Below are 20,244 nucleotides of genomic sequence, written 5' to 3' on the forward strand. Positions count from 1 at the left end.
GGTCTCCTTAAGGCAGATTTATAAATCACATTACGAGTGTGGCTGCGTGTTTTATGGGGCGTGAACAGATGCTGTGTGATGAAGAGCTCGGAGAGTGTGCCTGAAACGCCGTCTAAATGTCGTCGCAGAATTTCGTTTCTCAACGTTAAGGTCGAATGGGGCGCAGGATAATGTCGTGTATATGAATTAAACGAGTTTGTGTATATGTGTCTGTTTCTTTTCTTTCTCCTGCATGCATGGATCTGCGCCAGCTTCGTCTGCCTCAAGCCAAAGTCTTCCATGAACCCAACTCGGCAGTACATGGAAACTGCTCAGCCAACACACACACACACACACACAAACACACACGCCTGTGAGATCAATAAACCCACTTTTTCATCTCATCTTTCTCTTGTCTCCGTGTAAACATGAGCGCATTCTAGGAATTCTAAGTCCACCTACGGGAATTTCGGCTTCAGTTAGAAAAATGGATGTTAGTTACAAAATAAATATTTTATTACCGCGCTTGAGCGCAATGTCATTTACTACAATGATTTAAAACAGGGTGTATGGGGATTATACCACCGCAGTCGGCTGCATCCTATTGGCCGCAATCATACAGCTGTCGAGAATAAACACCAGCCATCCACAGCAGGTCACACACACCATCAGCGTAATGCTGACACACTCCGAGAACTCTCATTGCAATGTTTTAAACATTTTATGATATTGCCAATGTGAGATTACTTAAGTCTTCGTAGGAAATGTTGAGGCTTAGTTCACCCAAGAATGAAAGCCTCATGTCATTTCCAACATGTATGTCTTTCTGCTGCAGAACACAAAAGAAGATATTTTGAAGAACGTTGGTAACCGAACAACATCGACTTCCATTGCGTAGACACAAAAACCCCCAGACATTTCTCAAAATATCTTCTTTTGTGTTCCACAGAAGAAAAGAGTCATACGCAGGTTTAGAATGAGTAAATGATGACAGAATGTATATTTTGGGGTGCACTATCCCTAATGAGAAACGTACAATTCTGCGGTACGATTCAAAGTATTTATATGAGGGGTAATTTGTTGATTGAATCTATACTTTATCTATTGACGTTAACACGCGACACCATATGAAACGGCACACATGCTGTGATTCAGCCCATGCTCAAAACATCTGTGTGGCAACACTGAAGGTGATGGGAATGGTTTGACATTGAGGCAACAACACCACTGAAATCACAGCGTGACACACAAGACTGCAGTGGATCAGCTGTTTTGTATCTGATTGAGTTATGAACCTGGGCTGCGGGACTGGAAACAAACTCGGCAGAAACCTAAGCTGTGCAAAACACGACTAAAATATATAATGATACATAAAGAGCCCTTCAGATGATTCGAGCTGCTAGGCAACAAGCAGGAAGCACAAACATTGGCACAGGAAATGACAATATGCCAGTTAAACTCACCAGTCATATCAGGAGGGAACGCTGAGAAGGGTTCTGAAAAGAGAAAAAGTGAAGTTGAGTGAAATCAAGTTTGGCAATGACAAAATATATCCATATAAATAACAACAGGCCAGATGGAATTCAGACACACGTGACTGAGAATGATTTATATTTTATGAAAGAAAGTGGTGACAAATTCATTTCTAAAGGTGCTGTGAGAGGATAAGAACACACACACATTCTACAAAACCCCGCCCCCAAAGCCATGTCAGCAAATCAGATGTCAGCAACATTTTCTGATTAGCTAAACAATAACAGGTTCTTTTTTGGAAATTTAAAGCTGTGGTCCGCGAATTTTACCTCATCAAATTACACAAACATAACATAACAAGATACTTAACATCATCGAAATGACAATATGTGAACAAAGAGCTCAAATAGTAAATACTATAAGCTTACTGTTGTGAATCACACACAGTTTTTATTGTACTTAAACGAACAGTTCACCCAAAAATGAAGATCTGTCATGATTTACTCGCCCTCAAGTTCTTCCAAACCTGTATACATTTCTTTGTGCTGATGAACAGAGAAAGATATTTGGAAGAATGTGTCTAACCAATCAGTTCAGCACCATTGACTACTATAGCAGGAAATTCTTTATCATTTAATTTCTTTGTTCAGTTAAACACAAAAGAAGATATTCTGAAGAATTTAGGAAAGAAAACAATTTTGGGGCACTATTGCATTCCTACTACGGTAGTCAATGGTGGCCAATAACTGTTTGGTAATAAGCATTCTTTCAAATATCTTTATCCGTGTTCATCAGAACAAAGAAATGTATACAGATTTGGAACAACTCGAGGGTGAGCAAATGATGACGGAATGTTCATTTTTTGGGGCGAACTGCTACTTTAAATAATTCACTCACTAACTCTTTTAACCAAAGAAGTTAAAGTTTGCAGCTTTAAAGTGTGTGGGTGTGATTTCTCAGGACACCTACTGCAGTGACACAGATAATAGGAAAATATTCTGCTATTATACAGCTGCCTTGTTAAGCAAACTTCCCAGAAAACCCCTTTCCTTCACATAAGGACACTCGCTTGACCAAAGGCAGGTACATACAGTATGAAAGACAGAGAGGACAGGAACATCAGAAAGAGAAAGAAGGAGCGGATAAAGGAGAACAGGATTGGGCCGTGTGTCATCTGGCAACCTGTCTGCACACACTCGCAATGCCAGAGAAACAGAATGTTTTGAATGCACAGGCTTTTAAAGGGAACACTGTGGAGAAGCAGGGGACAGATTTGGCAGCGGCACAGGGGCTGGCGCGTGGAAGCCGAACAGCTTTAATTGATAAGAGCGCTCCCAGAACCAGGACGTGTGACAAAAATGAGTATGTGAGTGAATGCAAGACAGCTCACGAAAATATCTCGATTCCGTCAAACATGACCCCTTCTATTTTTGCTGATCGTTGTGTTTAAGTACAAGTAAACTACACGTCCTTAGAGAAAGGCTGTTCTTCTCAGTAAATAACCTTCACAGTTCAGCGTTTTGAGTGACGGGTTTGTGGCGAAAAGCTTTGTTAGACATTGACGTCTGTTCTGTGTTCTGTGAAAAAAGCCGGGCTGCCTGGTTATTCCCTGCAATGGCTCTGAAAAGCTCTGTTTACAAATAGGAGCGGAGAAGGAAACTAATGAAACATAGATTGGGATCAGAGCCCACAGGGCGAGTGTGGCCTAGTTTTCAGCTTTAGTCGAACACTTGAAGAGTGTTTCCGTGTGATGAATTTGGGGTTTAAATGACTAGACTTGGGTGGTAGAATGTTGTGTCGTGGTCAGAAAGTGTCATTCGGTGACATTCATTTAAATAGAAAATAAGTGGTGGGCGAGAGTTCAAAAAGAGATGTTGAAACTCACGTGTGCACTGCTCAAGCTCTGTGCTGGTGCTCATATGAATGTTGTCGACCCAGATGTGCCCCCGACTGCCGCGATCGAAGAAACCCTCGAAGACAACCTGGCACATGGAAGAGGAGAGAGAGGGAATCGAAGGCCGTGAGTTAACACCATGGACATGGCTATTCTGATCTCAATTTACTTCTAATCTCGATTGAGTGGATGGTTGTCTAGACGTTGTTAAATGGTTGCTAATAAGTTCTGAGTGGTTTGCAATGCGTGTCATGGGTGTTTGCTAGATGGTTGGTTATTGGCTGAGCCCCGACTTCAAATGTCCATGATATTCTGGTCTCTAGATACATTAGTGGCCAAAAGTGATGCCCAGGTATTTGTTTTTTGTTCAATTATCTAAACTGGACAAAAGACCAAACTAAAGCATATAAAGGATTTTTTTTAAATACTGTATATAAAAAAGGGACAAAAACTAAAAAGCTTGTTGGAGGAAATAAAGCATACATTGACAATTTGATCTATTATTAGTATTTGTTGATTCTCTTGTGTGATTTTAGGCAGTTTCCTGAGATACATCTTTTAGCCAAAGTCACTTAAATTCTTCTCAAAATTAAGCTTGGGTTTACACTCCAGTAACACCAATGTGACATGAATACAAATAATAAAACATATACAATGATAATATATTAATAATGCAATTATACATATTAAAATAATACATCATTTTACAATGTCTTTAAAAACAAGTGTTCAATTGCCAAAACCTGGACATCACTTTTGGCTGGGACTGTAGTCTACATTACTCATTCAATGTAGATTCATTTTTTTTATTTTATGGTCTGTCAGCAAATAATATATAGCTTAAAATAGCAAACAAGCGGTTTGAAGAAATTGTACTCCCTAACTATGTACCTGATATTCTTTAGGGGACTGAGGCAGGATGGTGCGGCCCTCCCTCCACATGGGTCCCTGGTCTCCTTTTAGCATCCAGAGCAGCGCCTCTTCCTGTTCATCGTCTCTGAGCAACACACGCAGACTGTCCTGACTCTCTCCCTGCAGCTGGTAGTAGAAAAGCAGGCAGACGGGCCGGCGTTCGGGTCCGACCACCGGACTCACTAACCGGGCGCGCTGCGGCTCCGTTTTATGACCCGCCTCCACGTACAGGAAGTCACCAAAGTCTGTGGTGAGAAAGATGCAAATGAAAATGGTCAGACAAAGCGTGCACATTTTTATTTTTTATTCTCTTTAACAACTGATACTGTAAGTGAAAAATAAAATAAAATGCGTCAGTGGAAACTTCTTTTTTTTTACTTTACTTTCTCAATACTGTAGCATGACGTTGATCATGTTAGTACACTCTTTATGTTTGCCAGTGATAAATAAACAATCAGGTATGTTCGTTCTCCTTTCAAACAGACAAGAAAGCAGAAAATAGGCCCTGAAGTGAAACTGAAAAAGGACAGAGGAGAGGAAGAGCGGAAAAGACGACCAGAGAGGAGCAGAGACAGGAGGAGGCTGGGAAAGACTCCTGTGAATGATCCGACTGGACAGTGTGGCACCAGAAATGATCATCATTACCCACGCTGCCTCATCTATAACACGGATGCTCCCACCTCCACTGATGTGCAGAGAGACGGCAACGTAATTCCATTCAGTCTGTCCTACTTTGACACATTTACCAACTCTGAAAACACAGCGCTGAAATCAGATCAGCCTGTTGTTGCGTTTCCTTTCTGAACGGCCTAAACAGATTACGCATTTAAATAATGCAAAAGAATTTCCTCTGTTTGATGCTGCGTACACATACAAGAAAATTAATTACCCTTTCACAGGGAACGTTCACAGCAGCCTTGAGTCTTCTTAGAACAGGTTGATGTTCCTGTGAGGTAACCGGAGGGAAAGAAAAGCTACTTCTGGGATTATCGTTTTTAATTGGAGCCGTATACATCTAGAGTTAATGAGCCTGCCTGCCAATTAACCCTTTCTGAACCCCTTTTTCCTGAGACGCACACTGGGGTGTGAACACTTTCCAAGGGGTTTTCAAGGAGCCGTGAGTTCTGTGATGCTAAAACATTTGACGAGATTGTAAAGTGGACAATCATAACTCGGATCAATTGAGCAGATCTCGTCCAGGGATGTTGAAACATCCCTTTTAGAAAAGACACATGTGAAATGGGATAACCTGTTAAAACACATGGGATGACATGTGCGGCGTGTGGTGATATGTCTCCACATGTGATCACGTGTTCTTCACATGTCACCACATGTTGCACCATGGGTTACATGTTATCCTATGTGTTTCGCATGGGTATTCTTAAGGGATTCACACCAATATGTTCCAAAAACACGCATTTCACATGTTTTTTTTTCACATGTTAAACACATACATGTGGTCACATGCGGAAAAACACGTGCAAGGGATAGTATGCAAACGCATAAATGTAGGTGCCTAGTTCTGGCATAGTTTTTTTATTGATGGTAACAATTTCACATGTCCTAAAGTGTGTGTGTGACAGAAGAAGAGTGATTGTAAAGATTTGATCTGGGATTTTGAGGGTAAATTTGGCTTGGGAATAGTTAAAACAGGAGTGAATGTTTTCCGCTTGACTCCTGGATCTCTCTTTAAAACCTTACATATGGAAAACAGAGCAAGACTGTTTTAACAACCTCCCAAGGCAGAGTTGTCCAAGAACACACTGAGGACATGAAGAACTGTACGCTTAGTTTGTGTGCACATGAGAGAGAGAGAGAGAGAGAGAGAGAGAGAGAGAGAGAGAGAGAGAAAGCTAAGAATTTTTAGGTAGGTACTCATCGGTTTGTTTCAAGGAGGCTTTATAAAGGTCAGGTAAGCTCAGGGATGGAGGGATGAGTCCCATAGAAAATGATGACGATGAGAGAGAGAGTGACAGATACTATTCCCAGATTACAGCTATCACATTAATTACACACCAGTCGTGAGATGGATTAGCGCCCCGCACGGGCCTCAAATTTAGGCTCTAGTCCGGCCCTTGTCCAATAGATTATCAGAACTCTCAGCCAGAGTCCGACTGAACAGTTTTTTTTAAGTAGTTGTTTTTAATGGCAAATTATTCATATTTCCTAAAAAAATGTTTGGAGTATTTTTTGTTTGTGGCTCAGGTGCTGAATCTAAGTGTGGATTTAAAGTCATGATATGAATGAGACTGTTTAAACTGTTGCAGTGGTTATAATGGTGAAGTTTTTTTCTATTGGTAAATTATATTTCGTATAGTTTGTTTTCGAAAAATGTTTTTGTTTGTTTTTTTCTTAGGCAGAGAACGCCAATTTGAATGATTTAAATACATGAAGGGCATGAGTCTGCTTAAATTCCTCCTGTAACTCCAGCTGTCACTGTACATTGTAAGAATAATTAGCCTACGGATACACGCAACACGATTACCCGGTGTCACTGCATTCCAAACTGATCAAAATATCAGTTTTGTCGGACATCAAGCAGCGCTGCACAAAACAATCGGTGTGTACCGCAGGAGAAAGTGTCTTTCGTTAATTGTTCTCATGTTACTCTGATATCACAAGCTGATGGGTCTGCGCAACACGCGCATAAAACTGAAAACATATACATCACGAACCTAAAATTACTCTGTTATGTTGAGACAGAGTGTGCTTTTCTTACACTTTAATTCAAAACAGTCGAAGCATAGTCCGGGGAGAAAAGTGATACTGTCATGCAGGGGAGTGGGAACCATGGCCATTGGGCATGAGACGGTGAAAAAGGCCCGACCCGCGTTTTAACTATATGACTTGAAAACTGTCCCAAAGCCCGGCCCCAGAAGTGTAAATTATTGGGGCCCGTCGGGCTGAAATGCAAGGGTTTATTTTCACCGAAATTACTGATACTCCCGATGTCCTCAAATGTTGTTATCGCAAATATTTGTTAGTAGAAATATCTTCAATTTCACTGGACTTACTGTCAGATCCAAGTGTCTGGTCGAAGTTAGGACTAGAGGAACTGTAGTGAGACCATTTCAGATCAGACATGGAGTCGTGGGTCCATCCACACATGCTTTTTTCAAAGTCGCACAGGCCGCCAAGAGATGAGAAAGAGGTCGGAGCTAGAGAGAGAGAGAGAGAGAGAGAGAGAGACAGGGATAAAAATGACACTATTTTCTATATGCACAAACCCATCAGAGAGGTTTCTCACACACAACATGAACCCATATTCCTATGTCCATATCTCAAATAGCAACAGTAATTGATTTAAAGGAATAGATCACCCCAAAAAATGGTCCCCATTGACTCTCCACTTTCCAATTTAACAGTGATTCAATACTAAATCATTTATCTTAGCTAAGTGCAATGGTTTGGTCTCCATTGATCTTGAAAATGTGTAAAATATCATTATATCAAATGTTTTGTGCGAAACCTGCCTGATCCTTATGTAAATTTGCATATATGATATATTGATGCACTGCATGCACAGATTCCCATCTCTCAGTCTCTACATTTGCACAGGTGTTTGTGTTAATGTGTGTGTACACAGATTTCCGTCTCATTGCATTTGTACAGATTTCTGTCTCTCTTTTAATGTGACAGTTGGGCGTGCTGCTGTTGCTGTGTTAACATACAGACAGACCCAGAACAGCCTCATCTACATGAAGCGCTGCGCCTCAGCAGTCAGCGGGCCTCCATCAACGATCCATTCAGCCGCACGCTGCTAGGCTAGTTAGCATAATGTTAGCACTCACGCTGCGACTCACTACTCATCGAGACATAAGTGTGTACAAATGGAGGGTTGGGAATGTAATATTAGAGCTCTGTGAGGGAGAGAGTAGGCCTGCAATTACACTGCAGATTACTGTAAAGTGTTTGTGTAATATGCTTAAGTATTTGTTTACGTACATGTACATTTATGAATGAATATAGAATTCAGTAATAGAGATTCTCCTGACTTAAATCGACAGTTCATCCAAAAAAATCTGACCCTCTTGTCATTTCAAAACTGTTCAACTTTCTTCCCCCAGTTGAAAAACCAGCATATGATGGGCTAGGTATGTTTTGATGCTGGTTTAAGCTGGTCATGTGCTCGTTTTAGCTCTTAAACCATCTCAGGACCAGCTTAAACCAGCACATGACCAGCTCCAACCAGCATCTGACCAGCTTAAACCAGAGCAAACCAGCATCAAAACATACCTAACCCAGCATACGCTGTTTTTTTTCAAAAGGCTCAGCAGAACTCAAAATAAGATGTTTTGAAGAATGTTTGTAACTGGCACCCATTCACTTGCATTGGTTTTGTGTCCATACAATAGTGTGAATGGGACCAGTGCTGTTTGGTAACAATCTTTCTTCAAAATATAAAAAAGAAAGTCAAACAGGTCTGAAATGAAAAGTGGGATAATAAATTATGACAGAATATTCATTTTTGGGTGAACTATGACTTCAAGTTAAGGCAACTATCAGCATGTTAATATGCTTTGATGATCTGATTAGATGTATCGATTGCCATTTTTTGTTATTTGACCTCATTTTTGTTTAGTTCACAGCAGTTATGAATTTGGCCTTTTGAGGTGAGTGGGTGATTGGTTACCTGCCGTTCGGTGGGCGGTACTCGTCTCCTCCTGAAGCAACAGAGTGGGCGTGGCAGTGGCAGGAACGGTTGTAGATTCTAAAAAGAAGATAAAAAACATTTAAGAAACAATAGCGATTGACACCTCTATGCCTCACAGGTGATTGTAAAGCTCTTTGTGTGTCCAGCAATAAACAATAAAAATGTATATTTAAATGCCTCCGCTATATTAAATGCCTTATTCATTCCCAGTGGTTCCCAAATGGTGGTACGCATACGTGAGTTGCGTTTATACCTAAAGTTTAGGAATAAATAATGAAAATCAAAAAGTCAATAAATTATGATAATAGTATTGTTATGTGAAATTAGGACTACACAAATATGCATAAAAAAATATTCTTAAATTTAAAATGCATTTTAATTGATAAGAGTTTCGTTTGCGGTTAAATGTTATTTAAAAAAAATTATGATAAAAATTAACTTTTCCTGACAGAAAAACACTGATTTACCTTTAACTGTTATGCCCGAATACTTAAGAGATTTACATAGTTGCGTAAAGCTACATACAGAAATGTTTATAAGCAATAAACCTGCTTTGGGGCATCAGATATAACAACTGTCTGACTCTCATTTAATGTTGCGGTCTGGTCAAAGGGTACTTGGCTTGTAAAAATCCTAAAAAGGGGTACTTTTAGTTTAGTTACTTAATAGTTTGAGAACCACTGTTCTAACCGAATAGTCACACTTAGTGCTGATTGATGATGTGGTTTTATGTTTCCATAGACAAAATAACTTTTACACCAAATCCTCACAGCAAACGTTTTTCAAACATCATTTTTAGGGATCAAAAAGTGTCCCCACAGGGTCAAAAATGTGTAATACTTGGTATAACTATTGGAATTTGGTCCCCGCAACATGAGATTTAGCACACACACACTGTATACACAAAACACAATCATACATCAGAAACCGTGCCCCCAAAAAGAGTCACCAAACCACCAGGCACACTTGCAAACATCAAACCACAGACAATTAAAAATGTACGCATGCAGACACTGTACATTTACAACAACAGAATATTACAAAACCACAGCTGGAAAATATTCTGGGCATCTGAAAACGATTTACTGTGAAGCGCTCTAATTGGAAGGCGAGAGAGAGAGCGAGAGAAGGGAAGAGAGAAATGCTTATTGGGTGACTGAATATTGGGTAAAATAAATGGTTCACCACCCTGCCATTACACCTCAGACCACTGCTCTTACTGTACCAGTTACCCACAATGCCTTTAATAGTGAAACCACTGCTGCCACAGCTATTTTCCTATGAGTCACATGATTCGCACCGTCAACCACTCACTCTTCCCCCATTTTCCCTTCTAAAAGAGTTCGATACAGTTCAAGTCCTTCTTCTTCTCTCGCCGATGATAAAGCTACTGGAAAAGAGTTTCTGACCAGAATGAAACAGACCAGACGGCAGCAAACCTTTCCGCCTTTCCGATTACACCCATGCTCCTACGCGGATAATTTGTTGTGACACACAATGTTAAATCAGCCGCTCCATCTCTCTTGGTTCCTCAGCGGGGAATCGAGCCAATGAAGATTCAGAGACAACAAGGCGTAAATGAGCAATGATTGTCAGCTCTTAAACTCATTAATGTCATTACTCTTAACAATTCCCCGCTTAATTGACAAATACGTGAGTGGCTTAACACTAATCATGTAGACACTTCAGCTCAACATGAAAAGATGAGACCTACTGTAATATTAATAAGTTATTAATTTCTATGAGCGGGTGGGTACATGAAAGAGATGCACCAGCTGGCTGCTTCTGACATTAAGCTCTATTAATTTTCTGCCCTTTACAAATGCAATTAACCTCACAGGAAGTCGTGGATGTTTGGGAACTGAGGGCTCTCTAATGCACACACCTTTATTTAGTTAAAGCGGGAGGTTAAACCTCAAATACCTGTTACCTGGAAGAATCACACACTCCTGGAATGATTTTGCCTTAAAGGGACAGTTCAACCAAAAAAGGAAATTCTCACCCTTGAGTGGTTTCCGAATCTGTCTAAATTTCTTTGTTCTGATGAACACTGACTACCATAGTAGGAAAAATGACATTGGTCGTCAAAAGTGCCCCAGAACAGTTTGTTTTCATACATTCTTCAAAAAATTTCTTTTGTGTTTACCAGAACAATTACGACTACTATGGTAGTCAACGGTGGCCAAGAAATGTTTGGTTCCAAGCACTCTCCAAAGGTCTTTCTTGAGGTTGAGTAAATGAAGACATGGTTGTTTTATTTTTGGGTGATCTGTTCCTTTAAAGGTGTGCTGTGCGGGATTTGTCAACATGAGGGGATACGCAAGTTCTCAAAGTCTCAACTTAAAAAGAGAGCTGAATATACACCTGTTGGCTGAGAAAGTAAACCAGTTTTCAAAAGATAACCAAAAACTAACACAGCTCACAGAAGCCAGTCAATGAAAATGTCTTTAATTAAAGTCAGTTGTCTTGGCGGCCATTTTGTAAGATTAAAATCCTCACAGATTCCTGCATGTTTCAATCCTACAAATGTATTTATTATATTCAACAAAAGTAGTATCAAAATGATATAATTTGTCGTTCTTGTTTTGCACAACTCACACACAAAACCTGTATATTTGGCTTGGCTAAGAATGTATTATAAAATAAAAGTAACGCTTCCTTAAGAAACTATTAAAAATATCTTTAAATGACGCTAATTTCTTAATGTCCGTTATCCTGCTGCTGATTTCTCCCATGGATCCGAGCAAAAGCCAGCAATATATTTCTCCACAAAAATCTCAGTATGCCTCAAAGCCAATTGACGCAGTCTATTGATCTGGATCCCAGAACTCTCTGGGCGTCGTCGTGGAGATTTCCTCCACAGCCTGATAACACATTAAGGCCGTGAAATGTTTCCAAGCCTCAAAGAGAGACCAGATATTTACAAGCAGGGGCTAGTTTGGTGTTCCCCCTTCCTCACCTGAAGGATTAGCGTCTTACTAACCTCTATATCCAAAGCACGGAGCGTTAACCCGGTTCCTTTCCCTGAAATCTCTGTCTCAGCATTTTCTTAGCAGGACGGGAATAATATTCAATTATATAGAAAGCCTTGGAGTAAATGTCTGGCAGGCGGATCAGCAGTACAGTACCTCTGTGCCTTAGTGAGATTTTGTACAGACTCAATGTTTTGAACACAAAGCCTGATGAGTGTTTTGCTGATTGTGGGAACCAACAAATAGAGAACAGGAATCCGATCGGATTAGAAACAGTGAACGGCAAACCAAGAGACGGTTCGAATGTGCAAGAGTTGATTGTTCGAGTACACGGCCACGCAAAACAAAACCATAAACACACGTACTGTACAAACGCCGACGTTTATTCATGCAACCTAATTAAACATTTCCAGGCTTTTGGCCTCCAGAATTCACTAACAATAAAGTCATTTTCCAGCTGCACTGAACTAATTAAAGCTTTTGTCTCTGCGTCTTTTGAATACAGAGTTACGACAGAAGGTTTATCGTGTTATCTGTGAGCCGGTGAAAAACAAACGCACGCGCTCGGAGTTCAGGCGGGTCTGTTTGCTTGGCCCTCGATAAGGACTTTTCTCCTGAGCTCAGTTAAACCCACAAATCGTCTCCAGGTGATGGATATGAAAGAAGCTCAGCGTGCCCAGAAATATTAAAACCCGCCGTATTCATATTCACATCAGATATCCTCAGAGATCCCTGCTTCAAAACAACAGCGTTGAGATCCAAAAACAATCTTCAGACGGAGATGAGCGGCGCAACAACTCGGCGGAGAGCGAATCTTTCACAAACATTATAAATGGTCAAATATGCTACCCGAAGAAAGGTCATGTAAAGTTTCAGGTTTGTGATTTTTAAAGAAAGCAAGGTTTAAAAAACAAAGATCGTTACGATAATGAACTGTCCATTCGAGGGAAATCCCCAAGTCACTTCCATCGAGGAGCACGTGAAGTACGCATGGGAATTACAGTAGGAAAACTCTACTTAAAATTGTAAAAACAGAAGTTGGCAAGCATCATAATGGAGGGCATGACAGACATATTGTGTATGGGAAAAGAGGCGGAGAGGAGCAGAGCTCAGCCAAAATATTTACACAGGGAGGATTTGATGAATGACACGCGGGCCGTGTGCAAGCGTCGGTTGAGGGGCTACGCTAAATAGAAACATGTGGATGATAACTTCAAAGCGCCAATCCAACTGGAGGAGGAGAGCTGACGTCTTTCGGTCTGCATGCTTCAATCCTGACAGAAAGATGCCGGGACGGAGAGAGAAGGACACAGGCCGAATAGTTTGAAAGAGAGGTCGGGTCAGAGATCAGGGAGAAGAGATAACACCTGTTTTTGTGTTTTTGAGGGGGGGGGGGTTCTCCTGTAAAGCTACGTTGGAACAATGCACATTGTGAAAAGCGCTCTATAAATTGAATTGTGCATGTGAAAGACAGAGGCTCCGCCCCCATGTGTGCATTCCACATGTTGAGTCGACTTTCTCTCTCTCTCTAAGGTGTGTGGCATACTTGTTCACCCATGTACGGTGTGTTTATGCTGTCTATAAACATTAGTGCCATGTGTGGCCGAATGCTCCGGGCAGATCTACGCTTCAGCTTTTTTTTGGATCAAAGATGCACAAGGTGAACTCAAAGTCTAACGTACAGTAATACAAATCTGAGATCAATGATATAAATTCTGCTTTTTCAGCTTAAACCATGCTTAACATTCCTGAATCTTTACTTAAATGAACAGGCGGAGAATGAAAAAGGCGCCAAAAACTGCCCCAAAAGTGTTTGTCTGTAGCTCCTGCAATTTCGGGACATGTTGCCCCCAGTAGAGGTCACTGTCCCCACTCCGTCCGCCGCTCTCTTTCTTTTCTCCCACTTTCTTCGCTCGGAGTCGAGAGACCTCCGTTTTGATGCGGAGCCGAGTCCAGTAATGAATAATGGACAAGGGTGTCTGATTGAAATATCTAAAGTCCCTCTGTGTGTCTTTCACGCTCCCGCTCGCGCAAGGTCTGTCTGCTACGCCTTGTGTTATTTATTCATCAATTCATTATTTCTCCTCTCGTGTCCCTCACTCCAGATTTCCTTCCGGAGGGGATTGAAGAAGAAAATGCACAGCTGAGAATGACAGGAACTCTGCCTCATGACCTTGGAACTGCTGTTGGAAATTTGTGTCAAGTATGATGTGTTGGACTTGGGGATTGTGTAGAGTTTAGCTGGTCTTATATGCGAAATATTCCTACGATCAGGTGATCAGGACTTGAATTGGAAGTGGATCACAGCTATTTAGGAAATTGGTTTTGTGGGGACAATGGTGGTCATCGTACAAAATAGTTGTTGACCAATCAGTATGATCTGTGTAATATATTGTCATGACTGTGTCTTTATAGTCAAGTATGCGTATTTATGGATGTGCGTGTGTTTGGTCAGCAGATGTCTATAAACGTCTATGAGCAGATGTTTGATTGGCGTAAACATCTCAGCGCAGTGAAGTGAGACTGATGCAGCCCTGTGAATATTTAACGTCTCTCTCCACAAATCCCCACGGCCCATCAAAACCAGAACAACAGCCGACCGGCCCCTGCATCACCTGACCTATCAGCACAGCTCCAAACAAACACGGTTTACAGTACGACCATTGCAGCGTGCTATAGAAAGCTGAATTAGGACAACTTCATTCAAACGTTAGTCTTGTATGTTTTCAGTTGTCAATCGGCTCTTTTGAGGAACAGAAATGCTGGTGATCACCGTGACGTGAATAACAGATGTTAAGGAAATGAACGAGTCGTGTTTCAATCAATCTGTTTGCGCATTTTGAAGTATCGCATCCGAAACGAGTGAAGGAAATGCCAGATTTCAGAAAATATCTATTCAAAATAGTTATACCAACACTTGAAGTGGGTTTCTGACTTGCGTACATTTAAATTCCATGACATAAGATCCATGTGACGAATCAAATTATGTCTTTCTGTTTGAAAAAGCACCTATTTTGCATTTGTTTAGGAATTCTTTTGTGAAGAAAGAAAGAAAGAAAGAAAAATTTAACGACCAAAAGAAAGAAAGAACGACGAACGGATGAAGAAAGATAGAAAGAGTGAACGATCAAAAGAAAGAAAGACCTTAAAATAATAGATAATTAGAAACAGTATTCCTCTAAAATTGTTAAAATCCTAAAACTATGACAGAATTTTCTGGCGTCAATCTTAATGCTGCAAAAAAGTGTTAATACTTATTAGTCTAATTATTTTTCTCTTTTTAGAAGTCTAAAACGTTTGTTTTATTCGTTTGTTCATCATCATTTATACTATATAGTTTGTATATTTTCTTTCTGAAAACGAGACTTAGTATCTTAGGTCATTTAGCTTCTTAATATGTATCTTGATTTCAGAATTTTAGACATTTGTTCTAGAAAAGAAAAAAGCCTAAAAAAAGTATTTCTTTATTTGCTGTGTAAATGCCAGATATTCAAATCAGTGCAAAACTTTTCCTAGACCATCTACATATGTTTACATATAAGTGTGTGATGATAAAAGTTTGTGTGTGGTTTGTATGTCCCAGGGTCTGTATGTGATTAGATTCATTTGGGAGATTAGAAACTGCCGCTGTAGTTTCAACAGTGAGTGGGGTAGATCGAGCCCCCTGCGTTTCCAACATCTGGCACGCAGTTGTGCGCCGCGGAGCCGTACCATACTGTCATCGCACACCCTCGCTTTCCCCCGCGAGCTCACGCGAACATAACCGCCAGTGTACACAACAAAATCACCCATCAGTCCGGTTTCCTCATTCATTTCCTCACTTGCTTTGATCATTCTCTGATTCCTTCCATCTTGCTTGATGATCTTGATTTCACTCTCTCTTGATCTTTTACATTCATTTACAGCCCACAGGCGACGTAAACCTGTGCCAACCTCACACACATGAAGCTTTCATCCCAGATCTCATCTTCTGCCTGCAAAGTGCCACCAAGTAACCCCAAGCGAGCGCCAGCTCTCAATCTTTATCTACCTTTCTTTCGACTTTAGTCCTGCCACGCTAATAAAACTGGACACTCAGCCCCGAGGCTTCCTCTGGCCACCGCCCACAATGTCTTTTCTGCCTTCTTCCAGCAGCTTCTCTAATGTCCCTTAGCCTCTGGCGCACCCGCAGACATGGAGCTATGAGGACAGCCTGTCGATCACTGCCCCATGGCCTGACGCTGTATGGAGACCGGGTTAGTTCCACAGGGAGCAGCCTGTGTCCTTTCGGCTGATCGTCAGGCTGTGACAGGTGAAAGATTCAGGAGGAGAGGATATCAAGGACGTCAGGGACAAAAATGGAACTGAAAAATCGGTTTAAAGGTATAGTACACCCAAAAATGAGAACTCTGACATCATTTACTCACCTGTTCAAAATCTGTATAAATGTAATTGTACTGATGAACACTGAGAAAGATATTTGGAAGAATGTTTATAACCAAACAGAGCTTGCCCCCCATTGACTCCCATGGTAGGAAAAATAACTTTATCCTTTTTTTCGTTCTGTTGAACACAAAAGAAGACATTTTGAAGAATGTAGGACAGCATCCAAATATCTTTCTCAGTGTTCATCAGTACAATTACATTTGTACAGCTTTGGAACAACTTAAAGGTGAGTAAATGATGACAGAATTCTTTGGATGAACTATTCCTTTCAGGACTCCTCTGCTTTCGTGCTAGTCATGCTAGTTGTGTAGCTTTGGGCTGTGAAAAACTGTTTGGACTCAAATCAAATTGTATACAAACCAACTTTAACACCAACCCACATGTCGCTATTGTGCTTTTGACACCTTGTATCTCCATATTTTTTGTCATAAATCGTTAATATTTGTTAGCCTATATGTTTATCACTGGGTTTTGCAAATATTCAACCAATAAAAGGTCATAAAAATTGCTTATTGACTTTGATAAAACCACATTAAATCATTTAAAAAGTACAGTTTTTTTTCCATCTCCTTAAAAACAGCGAATCTGGACATCCAAGGTTTTGAAAGGACAGCAATGATTTCATAGTTTCCAACTTAAACATGTACCCCATAAATGCCCCCAGTTGATCCGACATCCTTGATCTCGTGTAACAACAATCTTCAATACTCTAAAAGCACTGTAAAACTCATCTAGCGTCTTACCTGGCAAGTCACAACCCAGTATCTCCAGTCTCATTCCGATTCCAGCGGGGGACCACCTCTCCGGATAGACCCGGATAAACTGGGCCGCAATCTCCTCGAAGCGCCGGATCTCCGGGGTGTCGTAGTGCGTGTTTCCCTCAAAAATCTGGAGGAGCAGGACGACAAAAGCACTTTAGCAGAGCTGTGTGATTGAAAGAGAACGGCTCGGAGATATTCTCCAGATTTCGGTCTCTGACAGAGCTCTGCCGCTCGGGTTTTAATTAACACAACTGTGGATGATTTCACTGGAATGTTATCAAAGCCCAGAGTATAATTGAATTCGGCTTTCAGAGTGGAAGATTGGGAATCTAGAAGCCAAATACTGAGTTGCTAAGAAAGAAGGAATAAAATTAGTCTGTTAATAATCTGATTCTGGCGACTGTTGATTTGCGGAGTCTATTCAATAAAGCACAATCTCAAAATTTGCATGATTAACTAATTTACTTTATTCTTCCCCTGTTAACTTCTTCATTAGATACTTCAGGGCTAAAAAACACCATGTAAATCATATTTAAAGGGATGGTTTAGCCCCAAAATGTTCCTTATTTACTTCATTTAAAGATATACTTTAAAGAATGTTGGCACCCAATGACTTCAATTGTATGTACACAAAACCAGACAAGTTCTTAAATATCATGAAAGTCTAAATCATCATGAACTATCAAGGGTGATCTGCCAAGATCGACAAATGATTTGGTTTTCACCTTTTGCAAACTGGTCTTAGGATCCATGATGTAACTCCAGTCTTTTCCATTCAAGCTATGAGACAGTTTATACTTCCGCACGAAGGCCCGGTTCTCAGCGCTGGAACTGCCGTCCACTCCACGGGCCCCTTGCGTGATGATACCCCGTACAGTTTTGGGGACTCCCAGGTCTACCTGCAGCCATTCCTCCCCGGCCACGGGCTGCGTGGGACTGGGGAACCACCCAGAACGGCTGGCAACCAGTCGGGCGGCACCTGTGGCCCCGTGGATGTCCCTCATGGAGGAAGCTGAGATCTGGGAGTCCTGCAGAAGTCCAGAGAGCATTCCCTGCATCTCTGAGCATGGAGCATCTGAAGCGCAGAACGAGAGATGAGTAATGGTGAAGCTAAGAGGAATTGACATTTTAAGGCTGGAGAGATCAATGTTTCATGTTGTTATGTCATAAGAGCGGCCTTAGGAGTAAATAATAAATAAACAGTGTGTGTGTGTGTTTGTGTGTGTTTGCACAGACATGTGTATATCCTCCTGAGTGGGTGCTTTTGTGCGGGATTTATTACAGGAAGACTTTGGCGTTCCGGTTGTGCTAGGCTTCACCTCTATAGAGTTGAAAGAAAACCCACTTAGCCCAAAACAGTCATTCTCTAGCTCAACCAGCGCAAACACAAAGCAACCAGAAATAAAAGATTGATTTTGGCTCATGGCTTAAACACAGAACAAAAGAAGACGAAAACAAGCTTAAGCATCTGCTTTAAGCCCATCCTAACACTCACATTACACCCAGAGGTACGCCCACACTCCGAGACAAAAAGCAGTAAAACACAGATTAGGGCTAACGGCACACCGTGATCGATGGCTTCGCGGGCATCTTTATGGCCGTGGCACTGCCGGATACCCCGCGGGCCGAGCATCACTCTTTCACCGGAACGACAGGAAGGGCAGCCGCATGCCTCAGTGAAAGCGACCTGTTCCGGGCCGGGTGCCCGAGGGGTAGGGGGCCCCCTGGAATCTAATGTGGGGGCCAATGGCGTGTTCATACGCCGTTTCGGTCAGTGCTGAAAAAGATTCCTCTCTTAAAGCGCATTTGTCTCATTCAGTGTTGCCGAATATAGGAGCGAATCACTGTTTAATAACGTAATGATGGAGTGTGATGTGCGTGAGAAAAGCAGTTCACCTCCCTCGTCCAATGCAGGACACGCTAACAGAATTACAAGACTGCTATCTCCCCATCTCCATAAATAGCCTAACTCAATCAGGACCCTACAGAACTCTAATAATCACGGATCTGAGTTCACTTGACAGGGACACAGTGGGTGTCTGGAACAATATTTGTCACGTACGGTATGGGTTAGCCTGCTGAGTGTACGAACGTTGGGATTAGAGAAAGAAGTTTTTTTGGTGAGCAGTGCAAAGTTTAGCTTTATTTATATTAGCTTTATATAACCTTCACATTTTCAGAAAAGTTTTGTCAAATCAAAAAACAAATGTCTGGAACAATTGTGTCATTTTAATTCAGTGGTTCTCAAACACTTTCAATGTAAGACCCCCTTTGTGTAGGGTGCATCGCTTTGCGCACCCCCAAATAAAGACGACTTATCCTAAGCATCAATTCTTTTGGTCGGTGGTCCTATTTGTCTGATGTTTGACGGCATAAAAAGTATGATCAATATTTATAGTTCATAAAATGCCACATAATCTGCGGTCCCCCTGGATCCATTTTGGGGCCCCCCAGTGGGCCAGGGCCTTCAGTTCGAGAACCACTGTTGACACAGGAACAAATTTGACTTTACGATGTTTCCTGTAAGTAGATCTGCTGCTAAAATCATAAGACACTGGGTGATTTTTATTTGTCCGCTAGGCCCAATGAGTAAACTGTACTACATAGGGCCCCCCAATCCCATTTCCGGTTCCCCCGATGAAAACCGCATCTTAAGGGATGTTTATGATCATGTGCAAACTCTGAGCAAGTGTGGTGTGAGATTTTCACTGACCCGTGATTTGACAGCCATAAAGTTCGAACCGCAAAGCGATTCCATTCTTCCATGTCTGTGGTCGGATGCGGACAAACCGAGCTAGGACAGGCTGGATGATCCGGTTCAGGACCACCTCTGAGGGGTCCACATTAGCATGAAAAACCTGTAGAGAGAAAGAGAGAAAGAAGATTTACTACTATTCAGGACGTGGTTTGGCAAAATGCTCTCACTTGGCAAAAACAAACTACTCAACAAACAAACACAAATTCTCAAACAGTAAGAGGCTCCTAACTGGGGTCAAGTGAGATTTTAACTTTAATCGCTGGAAAAATACACAAACACCCCTGCATACACAGACGTGGGTCATAAATTCAAACATGATACGCTGTTCCCTCCGGGATGAGTAAGAGACTGCAGAAAAGAGACAGTGTGAGAATGTTTGAACAATCTATTGTCACTCTGAGAGCTTAAATGTCTTT

At 41.4% G+C, this 20,244-nt stretch overlaps 1 protein-coding gene across 2 annotated transcripts in view; it reads right to left on the bottom strand.

Moving 5' to 3' along the window:
* nrp2b (neuropilin 2b) overlaps nt 1-20,244 on the bottom strand; it is a 73,066-nt gene that overhangs the window by 7,807 nt on the left and 45,015 nt on the right. For both annotated transcript variants that reach the window (XM_056755015.1, XM_056755016.1), the window contains exons 8-15: nt 19,784-19,928; nt 17,796-18,145; nt 17,053-17,197; nt 8,892-8,969; nt 7,273-7,416; nt 4,238-4,503; nt 3,338-3,434; nt 1,443-1,475 (exon numbers count right to left, since the gene is read on the bottom strand). In XM_056755015.1, coding sequence (XP_056610993.1) covers nt 1,443-1,475; nt 3,338-3,434; nt 4,238-4,503; nt 7,273-7,416; nt 8,892-8,969; nt 17,053-17,197; nt 17,796-18,145; nt 19,784-19,928 — 1,258 coding nt within the window. The remainder of the gene's footprint in view (nt 1-1,442; nt 1,476-3,337; nt 3,435-4,237; nt 4,504-7,272; nt 7,417-8,891; nt 8,970-17,052; nt 17,198-17,795; nt 18,146-19,783; nt 19,929-20,244) is intronic.

This window comes from Triplophysa dalaica, chromosome 8, assembly GCF_015846415.1.
Source record: "Triplophysa dalaica isolate WHDGS20190420 chromosome 8, ASM1584641v1, whole genome shotgun sequence".
NCBI classification, from domain to species: Eukaryota; Metazoa; Chordata; class Actinopteri; order Cypriniformes; family Nemacheilidae; genus Triplophysa; species Triplophysa dalaica.